Source organism: Centroberyx affinis, unplaced genomic scaffold (genome assembly GCF_046629955.1).
Source record: "Centroberyx affinis isolate AG114_WGS23_722 - 3 ecotype Tasmania unplaced genomic scaffold, CSIRO-AGI_Caff_v1 ptg005384l_1, whole genome shotgun sequence".
Taxonomy (NCBI): Eukaryota; Metazoa; Chordata; class Actinopteri; order Beryciformes; family Berycidae; genus Centroberyx; species Centroberyx affinis.
The window spans coordinates 2,501-14,617 of record NW_027282691.1 but is presented as its reverse complement, the minus strand read 5'-3'; the positions used below and the strand labels follow the sequence as shown (position 1 = coordinate 14,617).

General features: G+C 43.5%; 1 protein-coding gene across 1 annotated transcript in view; it reads right to left on the bottom strand.

The window, feature by feature from the left end:
• Nucleotides 1–173: 173 nt before the first annotated feature.
• LOC139667248 (cochlin-like) overlaps nt 174–12,117 on the bottom strand; it is a gene marked incomplete at its 5' end in the record, with an annotated part of 14,338 nt that continues 2,394 nt past the window's right edge. Inside the window, 5 exons of the mRNA XM_071546696.1 lie at nt 174–346; nt 451–545; nt 4,737–4,893; nt 7,961–8,104; nt 9,808–9,922. Coding sequence (XP_071402797.1) covers nt 174–346; nt 451–545; nt 4,737–4,893; nt 7,961–8,104; nt 9,808–9,922 — 684 coding nt within the window. The remainder of the gene's footprint in view (nt 347–450; nt 546–4,736; nt 4,894–7,960; nt 8,105–9,807; nt 9,923–12,117) is intronic.

Sequence of the window (12,117 nt, the reverse complement as noted above, 5' to 3'; positions counted from 1 at the left end):
ATACAGGTGATTTCCCAAATTCTCCCTCATTAAATAAGAAAAAACATGTTTTCTGGGCTCTGGCTTGTGTGTGTGTGTTTTAGTGTGTATATGTACATGTGTGTGTTCTTGTGTTAGAGATATGTTTGTATGTGTGTGTTACTGTGTATATACTGTGTGTGTGTGTGTGTGTGTTAGTTGGCCTCGGTGAAGTCTCGGCAGATCCCTCGGACCAGCGGCTGGGCGAAGTCGGCGAGGCCGGTGAACTCTCTGGTGAAGAAGGTGTGGCTGTCCTTCGGCTCCGATGACATCACTCTGAGGTCATCGAGCGGCGCCCAGGCCACGCCCACCGAGTACATGGTGATGTCTGGTGATTGGCAGACAGGAGAAAGTGGAGGAGTCAGACAGTGGACTTGTAACACCACACACACACACACACACACACACACACACACACACACACACACACACCTTGTTTCTGTGCGGCCAGGGCGGGGCTGCTGACGTCGTCGTATGATTGGCCGTCCGTCACCACGATGAGGAAGTTGCGGCCCGGTCCCATCCGTCTGGTAGAAACAAATAAGAGACGATTTATTTCAGTTAATTTATTAGATCTTATCTTATCTGATCTTTTATCTATTATATTTAGGGGTTCAAGCGCATTGGGCTGAAACCCTCCTGTTTTATTATTATTGTTCATCCACGTTGGCACAAATTCCCGTGAGTTGGTACATCACACAGAAATCAAATTTGGCCCAATGACAGATACTATGACCCATTACTAGCTCAACAACTATTTACCCAATCGGCCTGAAGGGGGCGGCCTGAAGGGGGCGGCCTGAAGGGGGCGCTATAACTATAATTTTACTTTAAAGGCCATAACTTCAACACCGTTGGTCCGATTTTCACGAAACTTGGTACACATGTCCAGCTGACCATACTCTACAACTTTACTATCAGGACCCTCAAGGTCCGCCTGGAAAGTTTTTGAGATATTTTGAAAGTTTTGAAAAACACAGTTTTAACATCTCCTCCTACAACGTTTGACCGATCACCACCAAAATTGGTATGTAGCATCTACAGACTAATCTCATTAAAAGTTGTTAAAATGTTGTTGATATCTACTGTTGTTTTGAAAATATTATTTTTTAAAGTTGTGAGAGGGCGTGGCCTGTCAGCTAAATTGTTATAACATAACCAATTGTCCAATCATCATGAAACTTGGTGAACATGTTCAGATATCATCAATGACCATGTGTGCAAAGCTGTTTTAAGATTGAACAGTAGGGGGCGCTACAAATGCCAAAAAACTGTATCTCCTAATCTGGATGACGAAATTGCGTGAAATTTGGTACACATGTTCAGGGAGGCTGTACTAGACAAGTGGGCGGGGCCTATGGTGTAATAACCATGTAACAGCCAGTAAATCAAAGTCCATTCGCATAATCGGTCCCAAACTTCTCAGCCTCGTCCGGAATGGCATTTCGAACATGCGTACCGAATTTTGTGCGATTCGACCAAAAGGGGGCGCCGCGAACGCCAAAAATGGGCGTGGCCTAACACTAAAACGGCCGTAACTCCAAACCCGTTTGTTCAGTGATCGCAGCGCCTGGCAGATCTATCAAAGGAAATATTTGGACCTCAGAACCACTGATGCTTTATTCACCACGTCAGTTCTGTTCAGAAAAGGCTTGAACCCTTTTCATGGCCGCTTGCGACTATATTTAGGGGTCCAAGCACGTAGTGCGAGGAACCCTATTGTTTTTGTTTGGATTCTTCTTCTCCTTCTTCTTCTTCTTCTTCTTCTGCCCTAAAAGTATCTGGATCTCAGAAACCATAAGAGCTACAGCGACCAAACTTGGCAGATGGGTCCAAAGTCTCAGCCGCTACTCAGGTTACAAAATCCACGTCAATTGGCCTCATGGTGGCGCTATAACAAGCAACTTTACGTTTTGGCCTATAACTTCTGAACCGTATGGGCCACAAACAAAATTCCACTTTCCTTGGTTCATTCTGCATCCATCCATACAGGCCCCGCCCATTTCCGCCTAACTAGATTTTCCGCCATTTTGAATTTTGTCCAAAACAGTTTTTTCACTACTCCTCCTACAAATTTTGTCCAATCGTCACCAAATTTGCGACACAGCATGTCTGGACTGTCCTGCACAAAAGTTATCGAGCAGTTTTTTGATATTCCACACCGTTTTCATATATATATATATATATATATATATATATATATATATCGACTTCCAAAGTTTGGTCAACTGTTGTGGGTGGGGCCTATTTCACAGAAATCGCCATAACTCAGGAACGCATTGTCCTATGGTAACCAAACTTGGTACACGTGTGCAGGTATGTACTCTGATTCAATATACAACATTTTTTGTCATTATACCTATAGGGGGCGCTATAGCAACATTTCAAATTTTAAAAGGCCATAGATCATAGGAACAAAATTCCTTGATTGCTGGATTCCTTGGGCCAAGTCTCATCTATCCATATAGGCCACTCCCACTTCAGCCCACAAGGTTTTCCGCCATGTTGATTTTTTTCCAAAACAGTTTTTTCGCTTCTTCTGCTACATATTTTGCCAATCTTCACCAGTTTTTGCTCACAGCATGTCTGGACTGTCCTGCACAAAAGTTATCGAGCAGTTTTTTGATAGTCCATACCGTTTTGCTACAACTGGCTTTCAAAATTTGTAGACAAGGCCTAATATACAAAAATTGCCATAAGTCAGGAAGTTGTTGGCCTACCTTAAACAAATTTGGTACATATGTGCACAGGTCAACTCTGAGGTAGCATGCAACATGTGGTGGTATTGTAACCATAGTTGACCATAGTTAAAATACTCTAAGGCTCTAAATAGCCTATAGCTTGGACAGTCTCATAACTTGGCCCTATTTTTTGGTGTTCCCCCGATGGCCATCCTGTGGACTCAGTAGCCTAATGGTTAATGCATAGGTCTGCAATGCAAAAGATCGCAGGTTCAAATCCCGTGGTTAAGGCTATCACCTCACACCACTAAGCTTGTGATAACTAAGCGTAATGTCTTAAGTTTTTAATCTTTGGACAAATGACCGTATGAAAAGATGAACTTGACAGAAGTCACAGGCCAACACAAAAGCCGGTGTTAGACTGCATGTCCGAACTTCACAACATGTCAGTTTTTGTGTGTCTTTCTACCTTCTGTAATGTTTTGTCTATCTGTCTGTCCTATCAAATAGTGCTTGGACCCCTCAATCGCCGCTTGCGGCTATATTTTATCTATTGTTTTTGTTCAGATTATTATTCCGCTTCTTCTTCTGCCCTAAAAGTATCTGGATCTCAGAAACCGTAAGAGCTACAGCGACCAAACTTGTCAGATGGGTCCAAAGTCTCAGCCGCTACTCAGGCAACGAAACCCAAGTCAATTGGCCTCATGGTGGCGCTATAACAAGCAACTTTACGTTTTGGCCTATAACTTCTGAACCGTATGGGCCACAATCAAAATTCATTCCATCCACATAGGCCCCGCCCATTTCCGCCTAACTAGATTTTCCACCATTTTGAATTTTGTCCAAAACTGTTTTTTCGCTACTCCTCCTACAAATTTTGTCAAATCGTCACCAAATCTTCCACACAGCATGTCTGGACTGTCCTGCACAAAAGTTATCGAGCAGTTTTTTGATATTCCACAGATAGAGCAGAGAACGGAAGAGAAGGAAGGAGTAAAGAACAGTAGAATAGAATAGTTATTCCCTATACTTTGTGATGGTTCTACCTGAACAGGTTCTGGGTGGTGATGGTTCTACCTGAACAGGTTTTTAGTGGTGATGGTTCTACCTGAACAGGTTCTGGGTGGTGATGGTTCTACCTGAACAGGTTTTTAGTGGTGATGGTTCTACCTGAACAGGTTCTGGGTGGTGATGGTTCTACCTGAACAGGTTTTTAGTGGTGATGGTTCTACCTGAACAGGTTCTGGGTGGTGTAGGTGATGGTTCTACCTGAACAGGTTCTTGGTGGTGTAGGTTCTACCTGAACAGGTTCTGGGTGGTGTAGGTGATGGTTCTACCTGAACAGGTTTTTAGTGGTGATGGTTCTACCTGAACAGGTTCTGGGCGGTGTAGGTGATGGTCCTACCTGAACAGGTTTTTAGTGGTGGTGGTTCTACCTGAACAGGTTCTGGGCGGTGTAGGTGATGGTCCTACCTGAATAGATTTTTGGTGGTGATGGTTCTACCTGAACAGGTTCTGGGTGGTGTAGGTGATGGTTCTACCTGAACAGGTTTTTAGTGGTGTAGGTTCTACCTGAACAGGTTCTGGGTGGTGATGGTTCTACTTGAACAGGTTCTTAGTGGTGTAGGTTCTACCTGAACAGGTTCTGGGTGGTGATGGTTCTACTTGAACAGGTTCTTAGTGGTGTAGGTTCTACCTGAACAGGTTCTTGGTGGTGTAGGTTCTACCTGAACAGGTTCTGGGTGGTGATGGTTCTACTTGAACAGGTTCTTAGTGGTGTAGGTTCTACCTGAACAGGTTCTGGGTGGTGTAGGTTCTACCTGAACAGGTTCTTAGTGGTGTAGGTTCTACCTGAACAGGTTCTGGGTGGTGTATGTTCTACCTGAACAGGTTCTTAGTGGTGTAGGTTCTACCTGAACAGGTTCTTAGTGGTGTAGGTTCTACCTGAACAGGTTCTGGGTGGTGTATGTTCTACCTGAACAGGTTCTTAGTGGTGTAGGTTCTACCTGAACAGGTTCTTAGTGGTGTAGGTTCTACCTGAACAGGTTCTGGGTGGTGTAGGTGATGGCTTCGCCAGTCGCCGTTCCTCCGCTCATGTAAGGAATCCTCCGCAGAGCGTTGATGGCTTCCTCTTTACTTGGATGATCAAACAGACCGAACTCCAGCCGCTGGTCATAGGTGAACTGCACCGCACCTGGAGAACCCATACAATGAGTGAATCAATCAATTAATCAATCAACCAGTTAGTCAGTAACTCACTCGCTCAAACAGTCAAGCAGTGAGTCACACCAACTAACCAACCAACCAATCAATCAAGTAATCAACCAATTAAACCAACCAACCACTCAACCAATCCATAAATTACCCAACCAACCAACCAATAAATCAAACCAACCAATTAATCAACGAATCAACCATCAATCAATCAACACACCAACCAGCCAATCATTCAATCAACCAATCAGTAAATCAAACAATCAACCAGCTGCATCAACTGATGTAACAACCAAGCAACCATCAAACCATCCAATCAACATCCATGGAGTCAGGCAAATGCTTAATGTCAGGCAAATGATTCTCCACAGATTTCTTTAAGACATTTTCAGATCTCCTCTCTCCATTACTTGTAGCTATGTATAATGAGTCATATTCTAACCCACTCTATTCCCACTCTAACCCAAGCTTCCATTTCTCTTCTTACTAAGAAAGGCAAAGACCTGCTGCTGTGTGGCTCATATAGCCCAATCTCACTGCTTTATGTTGATTGTAAAATTTTTGCCAAGGCCCTTGCAATGTGACTTGAGGAAGCTCTCCCGTCTTTTTATATCACCAGATCAAACTGGCTTCATGCATCCTTCTTTAACATTCGCAGATTATTTAATATTATTTATACTTCTAATTCCTCATCTCGGTCTGAATCTATAGTGTCTTTAGATGCAGAGAAGGCATTCGATCGGGTGGAGTGGGAGTTCCTTTTTCACACTCTTGAAAAATTTGGTTTCTGTTCTCTTGGATTCAACTTGTTTATAGTGCACCACTTGCATCAGTACACACAAATGACACCGTCTCTGATTATTTTCCCCTTGCCAGAGGGACGAGGCAGGGATGCCCACTTTCCCCTTTACTTTTTGCACTCGCAACAGAACCCTTGGCAATAGCACTTCGTCAGTGTAAAGATTTTAATGGTATTACATGTGGAGGACTCGAACACAAGGCTTCCTTATATGCAGATGACCTGCCCTTATATGTTTGTAATCCTGCCTCCTCTCTCCCTCATATTTTTAATATTTTAGAGAAATTTTGATCTTTTTCCGGCTACAAACTGAATTTACAGAAAGGTTAAGTTTTCCCCATAAACTTTGATATGCACACTCCTGCTGTATGCCTCTTTAGAGTTGCCAAACAACGTTTCAAATACCTGAGAATAATGGTAACCCGCTCATTTCATTCTCTTTTTAAAGCCAATTTTCTCCCCATGGTAGATAGTTGTAAACAAGATTTAACACGTTGGTCCACTTTGCCTTTGTCCCGCAACGGCCGTATCTTATAAAAATTATTACCCTACCAAAATTTTTATATCTCTATCAGACCCTCCCAATATTCATTAAGAAGGATTTTTTTTAGTTCTATTGACAAGATCATATCCAACTTTATCTGGAATGGTAAAACTGACAGGGTTCTAAAGCTTCTATTCAAAGTCCTAAAAATGCTGGAGTCATGGGACTTAACCCTAACTCAAATTTCCTCTACTACTATTGGGCAAATAATATCACTAAAAATCTCTTTTGGATGCAACAAGTTCCAAAGGTCCCAGTTTGGGTTAAAATGAATCAGCACTCACCCACATTTCACTTCCTTCCTGGTATGCTCACAACTTCGAATTCCTCCAGTTAAATGTAGCTCCACTCCCGTTGTTCAGAGCACTTTGAAAATCTGGTCTTAGTTCAGAAACCGCCGTGGTTTACAGCCACCTTACATTTATGGCCACATACTGTATATTCTAATCACCGCTTTCAGATCCAGTATTTCATTAGTGGCAAAAGAGTGGAATCAAGACCATTAAAGACTGTTTTCATAACAAAATATTCAGCTCTTTTGAGCAACTGTCTCAAGCTTATAACCTACATCTCATTTTTACAGCTATATTTGCAAATGCGTCATATGCGTCATACCCAAAAACAATTCCCCACATTTCCAAACTTACCACCATCAAATGACATAGATAGATTGCTTGTTTTGAGTCTGAGCCTTAAAGGATGAGTCTCTGATATATATTATAATATATGCAATATTAACGCTCAAAGTATAGCGAAGTTAAAAACGCTGTTGGAGCAGGACTTGGCATTAGAGATTTCTAATGACCAATGGGAGGCAATCCTGGAACAGGTACACTCCTCATCACCTTGTGCTCGTCATGGGTTAGGGTTAGGGTTAGAGTTCACCTGACCAAGGCAGAACTGGCCCGGATACCCGGGTACTGACGACACCTGTAACAGATGTCAACAGTCACCAGCTGATTTGATTCACATGTTTTGGACATGCCCAAAATTATACAAATTTTGGAAGGAAATTTTTAAGAACTTCTCTGACATAAACAATGTTCCCCTCCCCCTGGACAGACTCGCTGCTCTGTTCAGTCTCTCACTCTCACCCTGACACCTGTACAGCCGTGGAAGAACCCTGCTGGAAGAACCCTGCTCCACCCTCACATGCCCGGTGGATTAAGGAGTTTATGTTTCATCTAAATTAGAGAAAATAAAGTATAGCCTGAAAAACTGAACAAATATATGTAACAAAATTTGGTCACCCTTTCTATGATACTATGAAAATCTTGATACCGCCTCCTGGACATAGTTCAACCATCTTGTAAGTTGAGTATTAAATTGTGTATTTAATATTTTTATAATTTTTACCCTTTATTTTTTCCCCTTCTGTCTTTCAACATAGAGAGAGAGAGACTCCGGGGTGGCTGGGTAAGTGGGAGGGCGGGAATGGCAGATTGCAATAAAAATTTTTCACATTTTTTTGTTTCTGTATAAGAACTGATATCTTCAGTTTTCAGCTGAACTTGCTATACACGGAAATTTTATTCTCCCACCTGTTTATACAACTATTTTGAAAACCCAATAAAAATATTACTGAAAAAAAATACCCAATCAACCAATCACCCAACCGTTCAATCAACCAACCAGTCAACAAAACAATCAACCGTCCAATCCATCAACCATCAACCAATCGATCCGTCCCATCATGCAGCTGACCGATGTGAGCTCCGACGTCTGAGATGTCGAAGCTTCTGGCGACAGCGGCCAGGAAGTCGAGAACGAGCCGAAAGTTTCCGTCTCCGACGCTCGAGGAGCCGTCAATCAGGAAGCCGATGTTCACCGAGTTGTAGCAGGTCTTACCTACACACACACACACACACACACACACAGACACACACACACACAGACACACACACACACACACACAGACACACACAGACACACACACACACACACACACACACAGACACACACACACACAGACACACACAGACACACACACACACACACACACACACACACACACACAGACACACAGACACACACACACACACACACACACACACACACACACACACACACAGACACACAGACACACACACACACACACACACACACACACAGACACACAGACACACACACACACACACACACACACACACACACAGACACACAGACACACACACACACACAGACACACAGACACACAGACACACACACACACACAGACACACAGACACACACACAGACACACACACACACAGACACACACACACACACACACACACAGACACACACACACAGACACACAGACACACACACACACACACACACACACACACACACACACACAGACACACACACACAGACACACACACACACACACAGACACACAGACACACACACACACACACACACACACACACACACACACAGACACACACACACACACACACACACACAGACACACACACACACACACACAGACACACACACACACACACACAGACACACAGACACACACACACACACACACACACACACACACAGACACACACACACACACACACACACAGACACACACACACACACACACACACACACAGACACACACACACACACACACACACAGACACACACACACACACACACACAGACACACACACACACACACACACACACACACACACACAGACACACACACACACACAGACACACACACACACACACACACACACACACACACAGACACACACACACACACACACACACACACACACACACAGACACACACACACACACAGACACACACACACACACACACACACAGACACACAGACACACACACACACACACACAGACACACACACACACACATGTATGGTCATTAGAAACAGACAGGTGTCACAGAGACAGACAGGCGTCAGAGAGACAGACAGGTGTCACAGAGACAGACAGGTGTCACAGAGACAGACAGGTGTCAGTCAGACAGACAGACAGGTGTCAGAGAGACAGACAGGCGTCAGAGAGACAGACAGGTGTCACAGAGACAGACAGGTGTCAGTCAGACAGACAGACAGGTGTCAGAGAGACAGACAGGCGTCAGAGAGACAGACAGGTGTCACAGAGACAGACAGGTGTCACAGAGACAGACAGGTGTCAGTCAGACAGACAGACAGGTGTCAGAGAGACAGACAGGCGTCAGAGAGACAGACAGGTGTCACAGAGACAGACAGGTGTCAGTCAGACAGACAGACAGGTGTCAGAGAGACAGACAGGCGTCAGAGAGACAGACAGGTGTCACAGAGACAGACAGGTGTCAGTCAGACAGACAGACAGACAGGCGTCACAGAGACAGACAGGTGTCAGAGAGACAGACAGGCGTCAGAGAGACAGACAGGTGTCAGTCAGTCAGACAGACAGACAGACAGGCGTCACAGAGACAGACAGGTGTCAGACAGACAGACAGACAGACAGACAGGTGTCAGACAGACAGATAGACAGGCGTCAGACAGACAGACAGACAGACAGACAGACAGACAGACAGGTGGAAGGTGTCTCACTGCACAGCAGGCTGTCCAGGGTACAGAGTTTCTGAGCCAGAGGCTTGATGTGTTTGTTGGTGCTGAACCAGCTGGGGATCAGGTAGCTGAAGTAGCCGTTATCTTTACACACCGCCTGCAGGGAGAGGGGGGGCTTGTTTTATTGTGCTCGGAGTGCCAGGTGGGTGGAGTCACAAAACTTGAACGGATAGAACGGTCATTCTCATTTAAATCATCCTTCCTGGACGGTCTGAGCGGCGGCCATCTTGCTGTGACCCGTTGGACTAGCTTCTGTATAAAGCAGCAAGAACCAAAGCAGCTTCTCTGTCTCCTTGCTGCCATGGATTGCTAACATGCTAATGCTAACATGCTAATGCTAACATGCTAATGCTAACATGCTAATGCTAACATGCTAATGCTAACATGCTAATGCTAACATGCTAATGTTGACTAGAAGAGCTAGAGAGAGAAGTACAGTCTGTGATAAAGCTACGTTAGCCTCGTCGCTAACGTTAGCTTCCAGTTGAGTTTTGACCAGTGTTGGGCAAGTTACTGAAAATTAGTAATTAGTTACAGTTATTAGTTACTTCTCTCAAAAAGTAATTGAATTACTTTACAAATTACTGCATAATAAAAGTAATTAGTTACTAGGGAAAGTAACTTTTGCGTTACTTTTAAATGTCTGCTTCAATTCTCTTATTACTCATAGCTATATTATTTTAGTGTTGCTGTGGCTCAGTGTGACAAGACAACTGTCACATGTTATCTGTCATTGTGCCCATTATCACTATGATAAACAGTAAGTAGTGGAACAATAAAACACAATAGATATGTGTTGATAGGCGTATTTATTGCAGCCTCACAGGCTTCAGATCAGCATCAGTTCACTGTGTGGGCGGAGTTACGCACCGGGAGCAGAGCTGCCAACTCTTTAACAAGGAAAGCAGCTATTATATATTTATATTATATATTATATTATATTATATATATTGGCTGCTCAGAAAGTCGCTAGAAGTCGCCAGATGATGTCATACGATAATTTGCATATCAATATATAACCCTGCACATGTTATGCACGCCGCAGCGTAGCCCGTTTTAATATAAGTGCTGACTCCGCCCACCCGGGCCGGTTTCGGCGTACGCTGGCAACAATTACAAGTGCACCCTATCCTACAGTCCCTGCTCTCAGCAGAGGGAGGAGCTACACTGTGATCATGTGACTCTCTGGATCAGACAAACAAGTAGAGAAAACCGGCATCAGCCAAACCAGTTTACTGCCAAATGCTTTGGATTCAACTCATTAACTTTGCTTCATATGGTCAGAAAAGTCTCCAGATTTGTCTCTAGTCTCTTCTGAGAAATAAAGTCTCAGGTCAGTCGGTCGTCTTTTGATTCACTCGTTCCACCGTAAAGTCGGACGATCATGAACCGGATGATCCAGTAACGAGTAACGAGCCTGTTTCAATTTCAGTAATTGTAATTGCGCTATTTAATTTGAAAAAGTAATTAGTTACTTACTTTTCCCAACACTGGTTTTGACAGTTAGCTAACAGACTCATCTGCTCAGTGTGACAGTTTACAGCCTTAAAGCCGTTCACACCTAAAGCGACAAATATAAAGAAAATATAAACTATAACGACACGCTGCTGCTGAGCGACTCCACGGCGATATCGTCTGATTCTGGAGCGAATATTCAGAGCTAAATGGAGGATGATGACCTCACCGACCTGCTTGGATCTTCCTCGCTCTCTAAAGTAAATAACGACACGGACGAAGGATTTGGGTTCATGAATTGCTGCTAAAGAGAGAGGAGCTGCAGAATCAATAATGATGTCATCATCATCAACAGAAATCCATATTAGGGAAAAAAACAGCTGAAGTTCATCATTCAATATTCAGATAAATAACTAAAATCTAAACGTAAATCCTAATTAATATAAATATAAACTTAAATCTAAATACCTAAGCCTGAATGTAAATGTGAGTCTAACCCTAGAAGTAAATCAAAATATGAATCTAAATCAAAATGTAAAACTAAATCTCTAATTTAATCCTACATGTAAATGTAAATATCAATCTGAATCAAAATGTGAATCTAAATATGAATATAAACCTAAATATGAATGTGAACCTGAGTCTAACCCCGGATGTGAACCTGAGTCTAACCTAGATGTGAACCTGAGTCTAACCCCGGATGTGAACCTGAGTCTAACCCCGGATGTGAACCTGAGTCTAACCTAGATGTGAACCTGAGTCTAACCCCGGATGTGAACCTGAGTCTAACCCCGGATGTGAACCTGAGTCTAACCTAGATGTGAACCTGAGTCTAAC